This window comes from Schistocerca americana, chromosome X, assembly GCF_021461395.2.
Source record: "Schistocerca americana isolate TAMUIC-IGC-003095 chromosome X, iqSchAmer2.1, whole genome shotgun sequence".
Lineage (NCBI taxonomy): Eukaryota > Metazoa > Arthropoda > Insecta > Orthoptera > Acrididae > Schistocerca > Schistocerca americana.
In genome coordinates, this window is record NC_060130.1 from 799,976,674 (window position 1) to 799,998,912 (window position 22,239).

General features: G+C 38.2%; 1 protein-coding gene across 2 annotated transcripts in view; it reads left to right on the forward strand.

The window, feature by feature from the left end:
• LOC124556444 (steroidogenic acute regulatory protein-like) overlaps positions 1 to 19,921 on the forward strand; it is a 167,737-nt gene extending 147,816 nt beyond the window's left edge. For both annotated transcript variants that reach the window (XM_047130394.1, XM_047130393.1), the window contains 2 exons: positions 8,369 to 8,544; positions 19,348 to 19,921. In XM_047130394.1, the coding sequence (XP_046986350.1) occupies positions 8,369 to 8,544; positions 19,348 to 19,564 (393 nt within the window). In that variant the 3' untranslated portion in view covers positions 19,565 to 19,921. The remainder of the gene's footprint in view (positions 1 to 8,368; positions 8,545 to 19,347) is intronic.
• Positions 19,922 to 22,239: the final 2,318 nt, after the last annotated feature.

The window sequence follows — 22,239 nt, forward strand, 5'->3', positions numbered from 1 at the left end:
GCTTGTCATTAGCATCCAGGGAGTGGCAGGCAACACGACGAGTAAACTGGTCAACAGCAGTCAAAGGGTTAATCTTAGGATGCTTATAAAAAAAAGAGCCAAAGTTAATTACTATCAGAACATATATTCCATAGCCTAAATGCCAGGGTTAGTTGAAACATAGTGGACCAAATTGGATTTTGTAATCTAGATGATCACCCAAAGATTCATCACATTAGTTTTAAAAGTGTTTAATTCAATGTTTTACTTGGTTATTTGTCTGTTCTAAAGTTGCTGGAGTTCGCAATCATTAAGAATTTGCAACTAAAATCAGTTCAATAATATTATGATATTTGATAGAAATACTTACAGGCAGTCGAAAATACTATGAGACTACCAATTACACAACATGTTATTATGTCTAATACAGTGTAGGAACCGTGTTGGCATTCAAAATGACTTTGTCATCTCAAAATGGATAAATACAGGTCTCGTGTGGTTGTCAATGGAATTTTATACAATTCTTCCTGCAATGATGATGGAGATGGGCAATGATCACACACCTTCTCTCCAAGGTAGACCACAAATACTCAATAACATTGAAATATGGCAACTGTGGTGGCCAGGGGAGCTGCGATAATTCTTCCTTGTGATCATATAACCAGTTCTGCGACCAAAGCAAACTGTTGAAGAGGGGCCCTGTCATCGTGAAACACATCACCACCATTGGGGGACAACACTGTCCCATGGGACTGACCTGATCAGCCAAAAGGGTCACAATCTGTGGCAGTAATGCAACTTTTGCAGAGTAACCATGAGGTCCATGGAATACCATGATATGACTGCCCAATTCATCACCAAACCCGCACTATGTTTCACTCTTGGGACATAAAGTCAGCCTAGTAGTGTGAAACAAAACCCATTGAACCAAATGACTTTTTATCCATTGCTCCATAGTCCAGGTTTTATGGCTTTGGCACCACATTATGGGCATCTGCATCACTGATAAGTGGTTTTGGAATTTGAGCTCCCACTGCAGTTTCTTGGTTATTGAGCTTCTTTACACATTGTTACTCTTCTGCCGTGACTTTTGCAGCTGTGATCCCCTTATTTCTCATTATAATCCTTGAGTCAACGTACACTTTCATCCATATTGTGACTTACTGCATTGTGTTTTTCTGCTTTCCCTGTAGGCAGTATATGTATTTGATTTGAGCTACCTCGGTTATGGAAGCACCTACCATATGAGCACCAACAATTTGCCCATGTTTTAATTCACTTAGCTCCAAAATGAAGCACACACAGCTACACAGAACACTGTTCTGATCATGACTAACACTTGCAGCATATTGAGGACATTGCACAGATACCACTCATGGTCAAATATAACACTGCAACCTGCAGATTTGGCTAGCATCTGCATTTATGTTCAAGCATGCGTTTTTCTTGGTGTTTCCAAATTTTTGTCCAACCCCTGTATATTCTTTCAGCTTCATAAGTCATGTTTTGTTACGAGAAATGATGATGATAGTAATTATTGTTCCAGATTTAGTGTGTGACTTTCTACGTGTATTTCATTACAAGAGTAACAGTGCAAAGGCAGTAATATCTGAGGGTGTGCTGAAAAGTAATGCCTCTATTTTTTACATGAAAATTCTTAATGCTTTTTTCTTTAAAAAAATATTAACATTCTATGTCTCCATTCTTCATATCTACATACTTGCACCCCTCTGCCGCTATAGGTCTCTGAATTGAAGTGTGTAAAATGGCAGTGTGTAATGTAACTATGCCACTCTGTGAGAAACAGCATGCTGTAATAAGTTTCGAATTGGAAGAGTTCATTCACATATGGCGCACCCTCCCCTCCTTCATGACAATACCAGTCCCCACACAAGAGAATAACATCTGAGCAGTTTGACACCTCGGGTTCGCTGTCATTGATCATCCTCCATATAGTCTTGGTTTGGCCCCATCCGATTTTCTTCTGTTTCCAGGACTTAAAGAACAGCTTCGAGAACCCCACTTTGACAATGATGAAGCAGTACAAGGAGAGGTGAAATTGTGGCTCGATCAACAAAGTCAAACATTCTACGATGACAGTATCAACAAACTGGTCTCTTGTTGGGAAAAGTGTTTTTGTTGCCTTAGTGACTTCGCTGAGTAATAAATATTTGTACATAAAAAATAAAGATTATTTAAAAAAAACAGTAAGAGTTTTCACATAAAAAATTGAGAGGCAATACTTTACAGCACACTCTCGTAAAGTGTGTATAAATTCACAATAATTGAATTTAAGAAAATTTTGAAGTAATTATGTGTGTGTTTATTATCCTGCCAATTCCAGCCTCTTGATCAAACTGGTTGCACTGGGTGGGGGGAAGGGGAGAGGGGGAGGGAGGTGGAGATGAGTTTAGTGTTTTGGATTTGATCTAATTGTGCAGTTTTGAGTCTGGTTAACATACCCACAATTACATTCATCTGAAGACTTTGTGCCCCATTTGTGTAGCATGTACACACATTGTTTATGTGGAGTGTGGTTGCTACAGGTCGTCTTCCATGTTTGCCAAGAGAGACTGTGAACCCATTAGGTACAGTTTTTGTCATTATTTTTAAAGGGACGTATAGCAGAATGGTCTGTTTCCATTATTACTCCCATTTTCACTATAAATGAATATTACTGGGACAACGATTCTCTTTAGTCATCACTAGGGTTCTTAGAGATTACATCTTTGAGTATTAGCTGCACATGTGTCCTCATGTATTTGAAGTTGTTAGTGTGCAGTTATTTTGTGTAATTGATGTGCCGTAGTTCCTTATCTTCCGAGATGAGGTATAATGATATGGCTAAGAGTTTGCTGTTAAAAATGAAAAATATTGGAGTGGACTGAATGCAGACCATGATGATTTGTGTTGTACAGTTCAGATGGTTATGAAGTTTTGGTGCTGTGCAATTCATTGGGCTGTAGCCAGATCTAAAGCTGAGTGACTCAGGATGTTCCATGGTGAATCACATGGTCACAGTTAACCAAGACCTTAGTGCCACCACATACATTAATTGTACATATACCACCAGCAAAATATTGTGGGGAACAGAAAAAATAGTGTCTTGTTTCTGTTTATTGCAACAATGTGACAATCACTTGAACTATAATTTACTCAAGTGACCGATAACAACATTCAGAGGTAAGCTAGGCAAGGTGATGGAGCTGTATAAATAAAGTTTTTTTAGTGGTAAATATTGAGCATTAGAGGGAGTCTAGATGCACACGCGCGCGCCTCCCCCCCCCCCCCCCCCTGCGCCCCCTCCCTCCTATATACACACACACACACACACACACACACACACACACACACACACACACACACACACACACACGAATTCAAATAGAGTTAATTTTCAGTAAAACAAGTTCTATAATTGCCAATAGTGTCTGACAGTTGTTTATTTATTATTGCTTACAGTTTTGACACCTGCCACCTGTAATCTAATTGAGATAATATTTTCACATAGCTACAGATGATGTATAAAACTGTAGTTAACATTCACTTCAAGATTTGTTGTGTAGTGTAAGCATTTCTAATAATTGGTGAAATTAAAAATAAAGGAAATAAAAAAATAATAAAGCCTTAAATAAAATACAGAAACACTCAAACGCTTAAACAGCAGTTGTTGGTCATCTGCACTACCATAACAGCATATGGCTTACAGACAGTTTCTAATCTTAACCACTATCGCACATCAGGGTTAAGGAAATTATACTCTTCAGGAAGCCTCCTCATTTACACTGTTATCTTCTGGAAAAAGCAACTTCAGCAGGTATTCAGTGGAATCTCTCCACCCTCTAATCATAGTCCAGTCTTGTTTATGCAATGTAGACAGTGTAGTTGGTGTTTATACATTCTCTGTTACTATTTTATTGCAAGTACAACATGTGTCTGTTACTGTTTGCCTTTGAACATTTTGTTACCAGTGCTTTTTCTTCATAGTACCTATGAGAACTTGGTACTCAATTTCCACTGATATATACAACATTAGTCTAGCCTCTTTCTCTCCATGACCTAAAGCTTTCTGATAAAAGTTTGCACAATGAACACATTTGTTTCAAATTTGCAAGCTATGCACTCCATGGTTTACCACAGCGTCTAACCATTTTCTGTACTAGAACAGCCACTTTTTGTGCATTTTGCTGTGTAGTCTGTACTGTAATCATTACATTCTGGTGTTTGAAGGTCAATATTGTCATTTATTTTTTTCTAGTAACCCTTTTTAAAATTGTATTGAAGATGTTTGTTTTCCTGTCCTGTATTCCTTCTTTGTACACCAGGATCCAAAATATCTATCATAATGGCATTGTGGTCTCTTCCACTAGCATACTGGATGTCTCCAAAAGTTGCAGACTGATTTGCCAAGGTGATGTCAAAATTTGTTGCGGTACCACCACTGTTTTCATTTGTGGCTCGACAGCCCAACCTGTACAACCCATGGAGGTTTAACATTGATTGCTTCCTGCATTTGTATACCACACTCATCTGTTACATGACTGACACAGTGTGGGTTTTGCATTATTGTGTATCGTAATTATATGTGGTGAGCCCTCAACGAAATGAGCCATGTCTCTCAGCCTATGAATGTTTGGTCCAAAGCTTCATGGATATTGCATGTAAATACTTATTAGTGTTAGTTTACCATGTGAGAACTTTAGAGTTACAGATGCAGCATGTGTGTCACAAAGTTGGGATATTTTTGTTACTTGATCAAATTTTTGGAAAAATACTGTCACTGCTTTTGTCATTATGTTAACTGGAAACAGTAATCTTACTGTGCTTTATATATGGTTCTGGAATTTAAGTTTCAATGATCAATATCTGTCTCCCCATTTTCCACTGATTTACATATTTCAGTTATTACTTTTGAACAACGTACAACATTTATTTGTAACAACCACATATGTCAAGGATGGCCGGCCGAAGTGGCCGTGCGGTTAAAGGCGCTGCAGTCTGGAACCGCAAGACCGCTACTGTCGCAGGTTCGAATCCTGCCTCGGGCATGGATGTTTGTGATGTCCTTAGGTTAGTTAGGTTTAACTAGTTCTAAGTTCTAGGGGACTAATGACCTCAGCAGTTGAGTCCCATAGTGCTCAGAGCCATTTGAACCATTCATTTGTCAAGGATGTATAATAAACACAAAACTTTTTTGTGAACATTGAGGGAGGAGTCAGAGTAGATGTGACTATGAGCTTTGACAAAGTGTCTGTAAGTTTGTTCTAGATGAAGAACCTCTTTTCTCCTATTGAAAACTGACCTCAGGGGGTCACACAGTTCTCATACATTAATTGGTAGAGTGCCCACTTTCAATGGAATTTGGTCATTTTATGTAAATTGAAGGTGGAGAGTTGAAAGGAAAAGAAATGGAAGGAACTAATGTTATTAGCTGCATTTGGACTTTATGCAGAGTCAATGACTCTGAGTGAAAATGTGTGCCGGACCAGGATTTGAACCCGGGATCTCCTGTGCTGGACAGTTGCATTAACCACTGTGCCACCCAGACACAGTGTTTATCATAATTACATGGACTGTCTCAATACACGCCTCGGCTGACCCACATTCCCACCTTGCACCGCCTATCCACTGTTCCTGTACATGTCTTCCATGCTACTTTGAGATTCCCACAGAAGGTTGAATGTGATTGTACATTCTCACTGATGGTGGTGGATGGGAATGTGGGTCGGCCAAGGGGCTTACTGAAATAGTTCACATAGTTGCAATAAACGCTGTGTCTGGGTGATGCAGTGGTTAATGCAACTGCCTAGTAAGTAGGAGATCCGGCACATATTTTCACTCGGCGTTGCTGACACGACATAAATTCCCAATGCAGCTGACATCAATAATTCCTTTCCCTTCCTTTCCTTTCCTTTTCTTTCCTTTCTCCCCTTTCTCCCCCTTCAATTTACATAATATGTATCGCAGCTGCAGATTTTACATGGTGTCTGTTCTCTCAGACATGTGTGAAAGAATGGACCCCATGTATTCATATGAGTTTGGCCAAACTTGAAATGTGTTGAGGTCCTCTAGCCTTCTTAGGTGAACATTATTTTCAAGAGTTTTTATGCATGTATTTTAGCTTTGTTGAATGTCAAGAGCAGATGTGATTCCCTTTGGGGACAGTTTCAGATTTTCGACAGATAGTGGATATTACGTGTAACAGCTTCTGGTTATTCTGCTACGTTACTGAAAATCCCACTAGATAAGGCTTGAGGTACTGTCTGAGTCTCTAAAAGGGCAGCACCATTTGTTTCTCTATGCCTTCCATCCTTTTTATTTGCCTCAGTACTTATTTCATCACTATGTATCTAGTTTTCACCGAACAGAGTTGTTCCTTTAGCAAATTGTGTCATGTACCTATCATTTACACTTTCAGCTTCGAGGTCATTAGAATTCTGTGTAACATCTATTTCAGACAGTGCCTCTTATATACTGTGAGATTTTTGGTTTGCACTGCACCTGCATTGGTGTAACATACATTGTATTCATAATGGTTAAAGATGAATAGCACAATAGTACCACAATTAGGAATGCATTAAAAACATACTGTTACACATTATACTGCTCATTACCATAATTTTTTTTCCATCACTCTTCCATGGTTTCTTTACTTTCTCATCCTGCTATTATTTTGGTTTTCCTGCCACTTTACCATGGGCTGCCAGTTTTAAAGGCTTGTTGAAGGAGTTTTCTTCTTTCTGTGCCTATGATCAACTCTTCGTACATTCTGTGTAGTTTTCCACATTGGGCATTGATCTCCTAAACTTCCTGCAAGAGGGTTATTGGGGTTATTGGCTGTAGTGATTTCTGATGGCTGGGGGAGGGAAGGAGACAAAATTGTCTGTTTTTTGTGCTTTAGCAAACCATACTAGTTTTAGGCAAGTGTGCTGGAATACTACCTGCCCGGGTAGTTGTGCATGTTATTGTGACTGCTTCCAGGACAGGGAGGTATGCCTGGCCTGGATCGAGTCCATCAGGTGGATTTATGATGATGAGTCAGTGAGCCGACCAGCCTAGATGTGGTTTTTAGGTGGTTTCTCACATCCCACTAGGTGAATACCTGGCTTGTTCCCATGTTATGCCTCAAGATACATACTGCACAGACATTTACAACACTTTCTTGCACTTGCACACAGAATTTACTGTACACACAGGAAGACTGGGTATATTGCTTCTGTCCTGGAGGTGGGAGGGCTGGGGAGGGGGTGGTGAATAGGAGACTGATGACCTCAGCTGTTGGGATATCCTTAAACACTCAATCAGAATCTGGAATAGCTTAGCAAAGGTTAGATTTCAGGACACAGGCAGCAATCCTGGCTGTATCTGTTGCATCACTACAGACCTCACCCACACGCCAATGTGCAAAAGTCACTTTACTGACCACAGTAAGTGAACAATAAATCTCAAATACCACAGAAATTACCTACAGCCGATCACAGCATGTATGCAGTCGCACGACTACCAACAAGCTGAAAATCAAAGAAACTGGCCTATTACAAAATAGAGAAGTGCATGGTGCAACCTAGCAAGATAGTCCAAGCCTGTTTTTATGAAGGTGTGGGATATGGTCACATAAATATTTGTTCCTCCCCAAGTGAGGATCTTTCAGAATGAGAAATGATACTGAAAGTCTCCTCTAAGTTGAGTTAACAATGCCATGTACTTTGTACTTCAGATAAACAAAGGTACAACACCTCATCATTGAGCACCCTAAACTACATACATACATACATACATACATACATAAGTACCCATAAAGTACAAGTGTGACTCATACAAAGTTATCAGAAAGCCCTAGTCTTTTCAAAACTAATAAAATCGCCTTTTTCACTCATCAGCCTCCAACAGAAAGAGCACTGATCATGATGATAAAACAGTTGACAGCACAACCTGCTGAACAGGACCTACAACATAAAATCTAGAGATTGGCACCTCTGAAGCAACAGTCTCTCAGTTTAAATGAAGAGAACAAAGTGCAAACTGCTTCATTCTCCTTCCTGTGATCTCAGTGTCCTTAACTGAATTCAAAAACTGTTAAAAACACCTTGTATAGTATTACCTACACACCTGCGTAATAATTGTCACTTAAAATTCCAGAGATGGGCAATGTAAAAAGACAAAGTGCTTCATTAATTATTAATTTTCGCAGTGCCATTCTTTTCTACTGATTCCAAAAGCATTTCTTTCTACTACATGTGAGCTAAGAGTCATTATGTCAGAAGTGTTGTAGAATGCACAAAGTTATTTGCCATTTTTGATAAAATGCATTGCTATAAATTAGTCACTTTTATGTGTTTGAATGTTCATTATTCTTTTGTGTACAAAATTACTTCTGATGTTCTGTCAGGTCATTGATGAGCGCACAGATGTTATCTACCAGGTTGTCGCTGATGGTGCTGGTGGTGTCTTTTCTAGTCGTGATTTTGTACTTCTACGCAACTGGAACATGAAGAATGGTTGTTATGTCGTAGCTAGTGCCTCCGTCACACATCCCAGTATCCCAAAACACAATAAATATATAAGGTTTGTAAATTTAAGTTTCCTTCATATATTATATAGAGCATGCTGTAGAGCAAGCAGTCAACCTTTTCACCTACCACCCACATTTGCATCTTTGTTAGTGGTAAAATTTTGTAACCATCCACCAGTTCAACAGTAATAGTGGTTTATAAAGTTGGGAAGTAACTTTATAAAATTTCTAAAGCAGAGTTGTGGCAAGGTAAAGCATATAATAATAATTACTTACAAAATACTTCATGTCCAAATTTTATGAAAACCTAATGAAAACGGTTTAAAAACTCGTACTTCATACCACCCACCATGAAAGCAGGAACAGCCACTAGTGGGCGGTAGGGACCAGGTTGACTACCACTGCTGTAGAGTATTTCATGTAAAGTTATGAAAACACTACGCTTTTCTATATGTGTGGATATTTAACATTCAAATTTGAGCTTTTTAATTCTGCTGTGATTTACCTGCTGCTAAAGTTACCCCAATTGGTTTACAGTAACAATTTTCTCTGCCTTCAACTAATGTTCCCAGCTGCTAGATGATTTGCTGATAATTTTTTCCTGCGTTTCAGACTAGGTCATCTTTCCTTTTCTTTCATTCAGCTATTGTCTTAACTAGGTGGCTGTGCCTAAATTTATACCAAAGAGATTCATTATCATATCAGGTGATTTTGTCATTTAAAGCACCTCGTCCTGTTTGGAAATAGTGCACCAAATTTTACTTTGCTTAAAATACTTTTTTTATGCTCCTTTTGTGTCTTTGCATAGAAAAATTATTCCCTGATTGTGTTTTACGAGTTTGTCCATCTGAGTACAAAATGTATTTTGCATGAATTTTGAACACAATGTAAGAGATTCAGTACCTCCTGTCATTTTGTCCTGAAATCTGTCATCATTCCTTCTCTCTGTGTTAAGATTATGTGCTTTGTGTCTCTGATTGTTACTTACTCAGATGGGTATCTCCATTGATTTAACTGTTTGTTCACAAATCTCATGGTGATGGATGAGCTTCGTAACAGTTTTTGACTGTGCTACATATGTGTTAATGTATCGGTGTTTACAGTCTGCACCTGGAGGAAGCTATTGGATGTGCGTCTGCTTCTTAACCCTGTGAATGAAAACTTGAGGAATGAAATCAATTCATTTTTAAAAAATCAGGCTTACTATATATCTCTGGAGCCCTTAGAAAACACTCATTGTTGGATTTCATTTGGTGCTACACCTAGCTGTCCTGCCTATATTTATTTTATTGGAATTAAAATGGTTCTTTGATTTGGTTAATTTCTTATATTCTACCCCCCTTTATTGTTTGAGTTAGACATTACCACGTACAGTATCATGTGGGTATTAGTCTCTCTCTCTCAGCTTCTTCTTCTTCTTCGTCTTCTTCTTTTTTTTTAATTTTTTTTTTATTATTTAAAAAGAGCTGTGTTTAACCTGAAGGTTGGTTAGAACGCTGCAGTGCTTTTCTAGGCATGGTCTTATTGGATGTCCTGTGCCCTTGCCTGCCTCTCACCTTTGAACTAATTCCTGCAAGCCAGTTATATTGCAGGTTTTGGATCATGTGTTATCTTTTGTGCTTGGTTTCTATACCAGTGTGTGGATGTTACCACTTTTCCAAAGTGAACTATTTTCACCAGCAAAACATGGTCTGCTAAGGAAGCTTTTTCCACTACTCATAGGGTGATTTACAGTTTATCATGGACTCTGATAATACTGGTGCAACTCAACATTTTTAACATTACTGAATGTGAAAGAAATTATAAGTGACAGAAAAAATCCTAGTACCAGCTTGGCACTGAATACCAGACCTTTGATTTTATAGTCTGATACTTACTCACTGAGCCACCAAACGACACTTTCCACGTTTGAGTGAAGGGATTTCCCATCCTACATGTCATTCTGTTTTGCCTCTTTCTCTCTGTGCTAAGCTATATTCTTCAGCTCTCACATCAGATATAGTGTTTATTTTGTTTTTATAAATTCTGAACTCATCAGTAGTCTGCCATGTTTGTAGTGAACTATCATATACCTGTTTTCATCTTGTCCTAAATGTCAAATTTCCTGCAATTTGATATGTGTGTGGTGTGTGTGTGTGTGTGTGTGTGTGTGTGTGTGTGTGTGTGTGTGTGTGTGTGTGTGTGTGTTTGTGTGTGTGTGTGGGTGGGCGCGTTTCTCTTTTGGCAGATATTTGCAATTTCTTTTTTGCAGTGTGTAGCTGGAGTCAGCCCAAACAAATGCTGCTCATCAGATGTTTCATGCAATGCCCACCATTGCTGAAAAGCATCCATTTGTTTCCCATTACAAATGAAATGGTTTTTAAAGTGGAATTTTAGATGCCCATTCGACAGAGTGATCCCAGATTATTCTAGTGCGATATTCCTTTTATCAATGTGTGTTAATAGGGACAGAATAACCAGTACATTAACAGTGACAGCACCGCCCTGGCCTGTGTTGACTGTTACTGCCATGTGGGAACGCTGCTCAGTGACTGCTGGAGTATTGATTATTCTTTGTGTTTTATGGTTTCTGTTAATACATATTGATAAAACGAATAATGTACTAGATTAATTTGAGAACACACTATCAAATGGGCATATAAAATTCCACTTTACTAGTACTGCTACTACCATTACTATTACTGCCGCCACCACCACCACCACGACCACAGAGAGAAAAAAGTAATACATATAAACCAACTGCTAAATAACAAGGTAAATAAGGGAACCCAGATGCTTTTAGACTAATATGGGGAATCTTTGGGTGACCAGCCAGTCTACAGATTCTATTTGACACGTTCGAACAACTACACTGGTGAGTTTATTGACCAATAAACACTGATACCTGACGTACACAATGTGTGGAGATCATCCAAATACTTTTGAAAATCCACTGAACGTACAGCATCTGAAATGAGATACATTTATTTAGGGGTCACACACACCACAATTAAATGAACACATCAATAAAAAAAGACAAAGGGGCAAATTTTGAAAACTGAAACAGGATTTGGTCATTGACATAATTAACACTAAGTGATAAAAAAAACCTCAATAACAGACATATTAAGTTGGTTTTTGAGCACTAACAACATAAAAGATTTATGAAAATGGGTGAAAAACACAGTTGATAAGGAAACCAAACCACCACCAATAAAATGAGTGAGCATTAATGTCTGTGTGTTGCAAAGTGTGGACTAATTTTTAGGGAATATATTCAGGTTAGTGAGTTGTCTGTAAAACCTGGAAATTCTGAGGGAAGCTTAATTTACTGGAAAAGTCAGGAAAATATCAGTAAATTGTGAGAGAGATTCAGGGAAGTTAAATTGCTCCAGATTGTTGCCAGAAAGAAGTGTTCAGAGTCATTTTGTTAAAAATCAGCCTGTTTCTGTTTTGGAAGTATACAGTTCTGGAGTTGAATAAGGAAGGGGGAAGGAAGTCACTGAATTGTTGTAATGTTTGTTGCTCGATAATGGTTATCTCTAGTGGACTCACTGATCTCGGAAATCTTCATTATTGTCCATGGTTTCCTGGGCTCCAGGTGTATTATGCACTGCATGATTGTAATTGTGATGGAGCATGCACACGAGTTTCTGCTGTATATTAATTCACCATTTGCAAAGAGGCAAAGGTAAGTTTTTAAATTTTATAAAAGATACAATTATGAGTCTGTATTTGTACGCACATTTTTTGTAGGCTAGCACTACAAATTCAGAATGTTTATTTTTTACTAATTTCAGTGCAAACTAGGATGTTGTCAACTTTCTCTCAGTGTGAGTAGAATCCGATTAGAAATATGATGTATTGTCACTATTAAAATCTGTTGATATTGCATTCCAGTGACAATGTTGCAGAATGAGCCACAGTGAGAATTTCTCTGATATCTTGTTCACATAGTTTCATATACTTGGTTTATTGCACAAAGACACAACATGGAACAAAATGGAATTATAGAATTGATGATAAAACTGTAAACCCTAGCTGAACTTGGAGTAATCATTAAATAACATGGCAACTAAAAAAAAAAAGTATACATATTTTGCTCATGGAAAAATAGTAAACTAAACTATGCCCTCACTTAAAACAAAACTTGGTTCAGGGAAATCTGGAATTTAAACCTGGAAAGCTCAGGCATAATTTTTGAGGAAACAGATTTACCACTCTGATATCACACTGAAAGACAAATATGGAGCATAAAAATTGTAACAAACATATTTTTTTGGTGATAAGCATGTTAGTAACAAACATACTGGTTATAATGACAACATGGGCAAGTAGACAGCATGCCAAGGTGTAGGTGACTGCTAAAGAGAGAAAGGATATGCTTTAAGTGAAGTGAAAGCAAATTTTGGCAACAATAAAATCAAACTCTTTTCAATCTCAAGCAAATGATGATATATGCAAAACTGTTTAGCTTATTGGACTAAAATGAAATGTATAAGGGGATTAAAAAGTGCTTTGTGGTAGTTGCTGTGATGACAATGGATTTATTCATTTTCTTCTGTGACAAACTTCATGGAGATACTATACTCCAGATTACAATTAAACATTACTTCTTTGATGGTATAGATCTGGGAGAACGTAAAAACTTGCTATTTTTTGGTGTAGAGTACTACCTAACACTGTCGCTGACAATGTGAGAATGTAACAGTCACAGTCCCATTGCTTCTGAAACGTTTTAAACACATTCGTTCACTGTTTTCCAAGTTGTAGCACACCTCTTACTCTGTCCCTGCCTGAAGTGAAAAGCACTACACAGATATAGGTCGAGCTTCCCATCAAGTAGAAAATTTCACACAATAAAGATTTTGGCTGCAAGGAATACATAATTTAACCACAATTATCTGCCTTGACCTGTATTGCAGAAAATTATAATTAAATTGCAGCCTGGTGTCAGTAGTGCTTAAGCGCGGTATAAAACTTGAAACTATGTTTTTGGTGGCCTTCAGCATCTAAATTTTAGTATCAAAGGGCATATATTGTAGTTCTAGTGGTTGCTAGAACTCGAGTCTCGCATACTTTCCTATTTTTGTATGTAATTTTTGTGCCATTATACAACACTTGAGTGTGAAACCTCCAGGCGTATTAACAATGTTTTCTGGTTTGGAACTTAAACCTAGACCTTTGACTTTCATGGAAATTGGTCTTACAGAGTTGTCCAGACACACTTTATAACTTGCCTTATAGGTTCAGTTTGCTAGTATCTCTCCCATACTTTACGAGCTGTACAGAGGCTCTACTGCATGGCTTACAAGAAACCATCCCCAACTTGACCTCATATTTTAAGGAGAAAATAGTACACTTGAAAGATATTAGCCCCAACAGTTGATTCTGCTTGAAAATTCAGGCCATAATTCTGATCGTACACAGTTATGACCTTATGAAAGTACAGCTTTTAAACTACCGCGCACACTTGCTTCACCCCACTGCAGGCGCCTGATGCCTGAGAGCGAAGCACTATACAGTGGTTTGACAACCTGAGCCTTCCTATTTGCAGGATCTTGAAGAAAAGGGAAGAGTAGAAAGGACGCTGTTGCACTCTCAATTCATAAGAGAACTCACAAATGATGACAGAAAAAAGTTAATAGAAATTAATGTGGTCGTGAAAGGATTGATTCGCAAAGCTTACAACTACTACACCATCATAACTTAGCTAAAGATTTTATCAAGAACCCAAGAAAATTCTGGTCCTACATAAAATCGTTAAGTGGGTCTAAGTCTTCTATCCAGTCACTCATTGGCTGGTCTGGTGTGGCAGTCGAAGACAGCAAAAGTAGACAAAATTTTAAATTTCGGATTTAATAAATGATTCACACAGGAGAAAGAGTACTCTACAGCATTGCTCCCTTGATTAGCTTGCATTTAGCAAGAATCTTTCGCCCAGTGCAAAGTCCCAAGGAACTTGAAAAGGTGCAGATGACCTGTTTGTATAAGAAGGGTAAAAGAACGTTTCTACAAGAATCCTTGAACATATTCTCTGTTCAAGTATAATAAATTCCCTTGAGAGGGAAAAGCTTCTGTCGACAAATCAGTAAGATTTTATAAAGCACTGCTTATGCAAAACTGAACTTGTCCTTTTACCATAGGATATCCTGTGAACTATGAATCAAGGGTAGCAGGCGGATTCCATATTCCTAGGTTTCTGTAAAGCATTTGATATGGTGCCACACTGCCTCTTAAGCAACAGAACCCAGTATTTTATCCTCCATGGTGGCTGTTCATCAGAGACAAGGTTATCATCAGGAGTGCCCCATGGAAGCGTGATAGGACTGCTGTTATTTTCTATATAAATAAGTGATCTGGCCAACAGTGTAAGCAGCAGTCTGTGGCTATTTGCTGATGAAGCTGTGATGTATGGGAAGGTGTCATCATTGAGTGAGTGGAGGAGCACACAAGGTGACTTAGACAAAATTTCTAGTTGCTATGATGAATGGCTCTAAATGTAGAAAAATGTAAAGTAATGCAGATGAGTAGGATAAGCAAACCCCTAATGTTCGAATACAGCGTTAGTGGTGTGCTGCTTCACACAATCAAGTCAGTTAAATATCTAGGTATAACATTGCAAAGCACTATGAAATGGAATGAACATATAAGAATTGTTGTAGGGAAGGTGAATGGTAGACTTGGATTTATTGGGAGAATTTTAGGAAAGTGTGGTTCAGCTGTAAAGGAAACTGTATATAGGACACTAGTGTGACTCCTTGTTGAGTAATGTTAGTGTGTGTGGGATTCGCAACAGGTCAGATTAAAGAAAGACAGTGAAACGATTGAGAGGTGGGCTTCTAGATTTGTTACTGGTAGGTTTGAACAACATACACGTATTACAGAGATGCTTTGGAACTCGAATGGAAATTACTGGAGGAAAGGAGATACTCTTTTTGACTATTGATACAATTTAGAGAACAAGCATTTGAGGCTGATAGCAGAATGTATTTACTGCCACCAATGTACATTTCACGTAAGGACCACAAAGATAAGAGTAGAGGGATTAGGGCTCGTATGGAGGCATAGAGTGAGTAATTTTCCCTTGCTCTATTTGCAAGTTGAACAGGAAAGGAACTGACCAGTAGTGGTACAGGGTACCTTCTGCCATGCACCATATTATGGCTTGTGGAGTATGTATGTAGATTTAGATGTAGATGTAGAAGTGGACACATCTGTCCAACGTGTTTTCAAATCTTGTACAAGATCACATGTTATTCCACAGGAGAAGTAGTAAGTAACATGAGGTGTAATATGTCAACATTACACACCTATATGTTAAATATTATTTTGACAGTATTCTTGTGTTGCTAGTCTGCAGCTATATATATGCCTCAAAATTAAGATGAATGTACCTAAGCAGCTGAAGAATTATTATGAAATACTGGTAATGATTTTCATTTTACAATTTAATCATGGCAATCATGTTAAAGAATAGTGCACCTCATGCAAATATACTTCACTTTAACAGTGTCAGTTTTAAAATCCAAAGAAATTAACACAATGATGGTCTTAATAATTAAATAGCACTATGTTATTTCTTTAATGGCACACTTTTTCATTTCATTCATTTAAACTGAATTTTAGATCACAACATAAAAATGTTCAAAACAGAGAGATCTCTGCCACAAACTACATATTAGAAACCGTGCACTTTGACACAATGAACAAAGCGTGTTACCATTGTCAAAACAGTAATGTACAAACGGTATTGTACTTTGTGCACAGGCATTAGGTAGCTGCAGTGGGGTGGATCGAGTGATAAATAACCAGTGTGTGCAAAAGTTTAAAAGCTGTACTTTCAGTAGGTTATACCAATGTACTATCAGAATTATGGCCCAAATATTCTTGCGGGATCAATTTCTGGGGCTGATAGGTTACAACCGTGCTTTTTTCTTTCTTTTTGAAATATGGGGTGAAGTTTAGGATGTTTCTTTTTAGTGCAAGAAAGAGAGAAACAAGGAAACTGAATCTGTGAAACAGGGTGTGAGGAAAAAGAATTGCCTACAAAAGGTAAGACTTTGGGATTGAGTCACACTGTAGTAAACAACTGCAATCTAACGGAACCTTGTATAATATTGTACACTCTGCTACAGATGAAATATTCACTCTGAAAATAACTCTTAGGTTGTGACTACGATATTCAGTTATGAAGCCTGTCATGGTAGTAGTAGTTCAGGAAATTCTGCAGTGAAGACACTCTGGAACTCAGTAAACTGAAAAGAGCTATCGAAAAATTGAAGATGTCTGATAGACAAGCAGGTGTGCCTTGATAGCTCAGTTGGTGAGAGCACTGTCTGTAAGAGGTAAAGGTAGAGTTTCAGATCAAAAGATTCATTCTGAATTATTTTATTATGCTCACATTTTGTGATATTCCTTTCATTTGAATCTTGTTTATTTACTACACTGTCCAAAAATTGCAATTTCATCATCTGCTGCAATGACTATGATATTCCTTTTGATTACAGTGTCGTATGTGGCAATTCAAATGACAAATGGGATTTAGTGCCCCATTTTATTTCTTCTGTTGGAATGGATGTTAACTAATTAATTTTTTGTGTGGATAAATACTCTTAACAGGCATGGTATGAGCATGGTTACATCAGTTTCATGTCTATAATTAAATATATGTTGATTAAATGGTAATTAGTAAGATTGTGCAATGTTTTTTGCAGACATTGCTTATTTTCCAATGGGAAATATACAAGGTGATTAGAATTAAAGTTCAACTTTCAAACTGCTGTAGAAATAACACCACTGGTCAGAATGACATCAGATTGCAGTGGAATAATATCAAAGAAGGGGGAAAACGTATGGCATAAGAAAAATAAATAGTTACAAAATGTAGCAATAGATGGTGCTGTAATCATCGTAATTTAATAATGGTTGACTACAAATGACAAATGAATCATACAACAATGCCTAAGGTGTATGTTTGATGTTAAACTATCTGTACTACTTAGTGTGCATGAGTGTACAGATGTGATACTGTTAGTTACATAAGCCCGTCCACCACCACGGCAAGGTCATATCACATTGGATGGGAAAATTTTAATTGTCCTGAGGCCAAAAACCGCATAAAAAGCATCACTCACATTGGTTTTTAATTGTCCTGAGGCCCAAAACCACATAAAAAGCATCAATCAAAATCAAATTGGATTATTAATTTCCATGTGACTGGCACAAAATATGTTCAATATGCTGTCCACTATTTTCTACAACACATAGAAATCAAGAAACAGTATGCTCCACAACTCATCGAAGTGTTTCTGGGGTCATGTTCAGAATGTGTGCCTTCAATGCAGCTAAGTTTACAATTAGAACATTGAACGCAATATCTTTCAGGAAGCTCAACAGCCAGAAGTTACACGGTGAATGGGATGGCCAGGCTGTAGGGAAATGGCAGCTGATTATTCTAGCATTTCCGAAATGCCGCTTCAGCAGCTGCTTAATAGTATTTGTAATGTGCAGAGGTGCACAATCTTGCATAAAAATGATCTCATCCACACATCCATGCTGTTGGAGAGCTGGAATGATGTGGTCGCGCAAAATACACTCTTAGCACTTACTAGTGATGGTGCAGGTAACAGTACCGGAAGCACCTGTCTCTTCGAAAAACTGTGGCCATGTGATAAATGATGCCGTAAACCTGCACCACACAGTGACCTTTTAGGATGAAATGGTACTGGTTGATTTGCATGTTGATTTTCCATTGCCCATATTCAACAATTCTCTGTATTGACATATCCTGTCAGATGGAAGTGGGCTTCGCCTGTCCACAAAATCTTCCATGGCCAATCATTTTCCACTTTTATGCGAGCAAGAAATTTTAAAGCATAGGTCTCTCTTGCTGACAGGTCAACAGGAAGCAACTTGTGCACATGGGTAATTTTGAATAGATAGCAAAGAAGGATGTTTTGTAGGATATTACGCACCGCACTCACCAGTACGTCCAATGTTCGGGCAATTCTCCATGCACTACACATTTGCACACCACCACTTATCTCCTCCTGGATTGCTGTGGTCACTGCTTCCATTGACATCGAATCAATTCGTTTCCTTCCTCTGCCAGGTAGCACTCCAAAAGAACCTGTCTTCTCAAATTTCCAGATCATTTTCTCCAGGCCCACGCCAGTCATTGGACCAATGCCTTTTTTCAAACCTTTCAGTGCTGAATTCTGCAGAACGACATGTGCTCAGTCATCATTCTTATAATACAGCTTTACAAGCAGAGCGTGTTCCTGCATGGCAAACGTCACAGATGCGAAAGGAGGAAAAGCTGTGTATCCGGCGTGTTTACACCAACTTCAAGGGGTCATAGTCATGACAGGTGTTTTCATTTACATATTCTGACACAGCCTGTGCCATCTGTTGATCAATTTTGACACTATTTTTTTTCTTCTTCCATTCGTTTTCCCACTTCTCCGATAATATTCCGTTGCAATTTGACATCATTGTGACCAGTGGTGTTACTTCTACAGCCTTCTGAAAGTTTAACTTTAATTATAATCACCCTGTATCATGAGTGTCCCTATAGTTGGGTGTTAGAGAATTCTTACATTTCAGTTAATAGGTAGTGTTCATTACGTGTTTGAATTTGATGTGTCTTTTTCAACCAGAACTGACTATAGCATATCGCATATATTATGGCTGCATAGTGTGTTTATTTTGAAGCAGTGACAATATCCTAACTGTTGTTGTTAACATTGTAAGTGTAAGTTTTATTATGCTTCTTGCTTTAATAAAGAATAAGCACCCTAAAATTCAGCTGTGCTAGTTTAAGTCTTTTGAAGGTGATGTTTTCACTTACTAAGTATGTGATAAAATTGTTGCAGAGGCGAAAATGGGCCCAGTTGTTGGGTTATACAGCCAGCTGAAAATAATCGGTGTATATGTCGATGGCTGCTCAACACAAACCTTAATGGATGGATTCCTCAGTATCTTTTGGATACAGCCTTCACTACAGCCATGTGTGATTATATGCAGTGCTTGCGTTCCCATATTTTAAAAATGAAAAGTGAAGATAATTTAAGTACTGGTGTAGGTGAATAACTTCTACATATTAGAAATATGTGTGTAAGATTTTAAAGATGTGGAGGAATGGTACTTTTTACGCCAAGGAATGTGAAAGTGATTCTACAATGATTGAAGAACTGAATAGATCTCCTATTGGAGAGCATTTGTTTTATAAAAATCTCATGTTATGGTTGAATCATTGAACAAATATGACTTGCTCAGCCATCTTCATAGTGTAAGCATTGCCTCGCAAAAAAAGTCAAACATGCATAAAATTTTTATGTTGTTAAATTTTGTGGCAAGATGTCTGTTTTGTATTCGCAGATTGGACTGAGGATGCAGCAGAATGGCTTACAAATTTTATATAATTTTAATAAATTATTTTTTGTCATATTTAATGTTTCTTCTTCTTTTCATCATCATTTACACTATTCCCATAATTTCCAGTCTGTGCTTTCGTTTCAGTGTCAGCAGTTTAATTCTAACTCACTGTTTATGCACCAATGAGCCAAAACTATGACCACCTGTTTAATAGCTTGTTGTTCCTCTTAAAAAACACAGTACAGCAGTGATTCTGCCTGGCATGGATTGTAAAAGTCGTTGATAGGTTTCTAGAAGTATGTGGCACCATATGTCTACTCACAGTTCACTAAATTCCCAAAAATTATGGTACAGTTGTTTGTGGGCATGCAGCTGGTGCCTGATGTGTGTTCCAGTGGGTACAAATCAGGGGCATTTGCTGGCTAAGACATCAGTGCGATGAGTTCACTATCATGCTCCTCAAACCATTGCAGCACGATTCTGGCCTTGTGTCATGGAGAGTTATCCTAATGGAAGATGTCATCACCATCAGATAAGACTTCAATCATGAAGGGACGCAAGTGGTCCACAATAATGTTCACATAGTTCACTGTTGTCATGGTATCTTTGAGTACTTCCATAGGTCCCATAGAAGCCCAACTCAATGTACCCCATAGCATAATTCTGCTCTCATCTGCCTGCCTCTGTGGCATGGTGCATGTTTCAAGCAGCCATTCACCTGGATGACAGCATGTAAGGACCTAACCATTGGCTGGCGTAATAAGAAATATGATTCATTCGACAGGTCCATGGCAAAAACTCAGTGCTACTGTGCCCCCTGCAATCGGAAACTAATTATGTTGTTTGGTAAACACAGGAACACACAGGCATTGTGTGATGTGGAGCTCCATGTTCAACTATGGCCTTTGAACCATGTGCTCTGAAACACTTGTGTCTGCACCAGCATTGTACTCTGGCATCAGATCTGCAACAGATAGCTGCCTATCTTTGATTAAACAGTGCGGAATTCTCCAACCTCTATGTTTTGTGATGAGATCTGGATGTCCAGTACTGTACAGCCTATGTATTATTCCACCACCCTTCAACCACATTTCATAGGTACTCACGACAGTTGTACAAAATCAGATGACCAACTTCGCCATTGCAGATTCTCATTTCCAACTGCAGCGCCACTACAATGTGCACTTTGTCAAAATCACTTATACTCGTGGATTTCTGTATTTATGGCCCATATCTTCACAATAATGACTGCCCATTTGTCTCTCTTCTGTGTACGTACTTCCCTAATTGTGTCATGTGCCCACATCACCAGGAGGCATTCAACTTTGTTGCGGGCAGTGTCATAATGTTTTGGCTCATCAGTGCCCACTTTGCATCAGAAGCTGTAAATTCATGCAGTGAATCTGTGAGCAAGCACTTTGCCTCTCTTACACCCCCCCCCCCCCCCCCCCCTCAAAAAAAAAAAAAAAAAGACAGACAGACATAATGCCAAGAAGAACTTGTAGTAAATAGAAAATAAAGTTCGGGAAATTAGAACCTATGCTTTGGGACCTATAAGTGAAGGTAGATCATTGTCAAATAGTTTCAGGTTTAGTGGCATGTGCTCAGAGAGATTAACTGGGAAGAGCAGTGGGATCATGACTGTGATATTGATGTGTTATATACATATGTTTTTTTTTAAATTTAAGTTTTGCCTTCTGAAAGATGATGAATTTCCAGTTAAATCACTCATCATCACAAATTATTTGAAAATTAAGTAACTCAGTACTGTTACTTTATTATAAATTTAAGTTTTTCCTTGATTACAAAATGTAGATTGCAAAATTTATACATTGGTTTATGTAACTATGTATTTTCCTAACCTTTATTTGTCTTGTTGCTTAAGATTTTTACACATAGTGTATTGCTTAGGCACCTCTTGTGCTTTGTTGTATGTATAAAAATTATAGTACTACTTGGTCTAGACTCCTACATTGTTTCTGAAAAACTGTGAGTGTGAAATCTTTAGATGCAGAAAACTGATTATTTACAGTCTGCTGTACATCTGTTGAGATATAGATTTTCATCAGGAATTAGGGGAATGTATGAGCACATGCAATGGTAAGTGAGACTGCTCTGTGATAGTGTAGAGCAGAGGCAGCCACGGCATGTCAGACTTCAAGCATGCAGCAGCATGTGTGGGCTGTGGGCAGGTCGAAGCGCGGCCTGTCACTTGACTTTGCTTGCTCCTTCTTGGAAGTACCCGGAACAGTGTGACATTTCATTTAGCATTGTGGTGCAGGATTTTGCAGTCAGCACAAAACTCTGAGTCCAGCAGAATTTTGGTGTCAGAATTTTTCCCCCTTTCCTATTTGTATGTGGTATGGACATTCACAGGTCTAGTGGCTGTT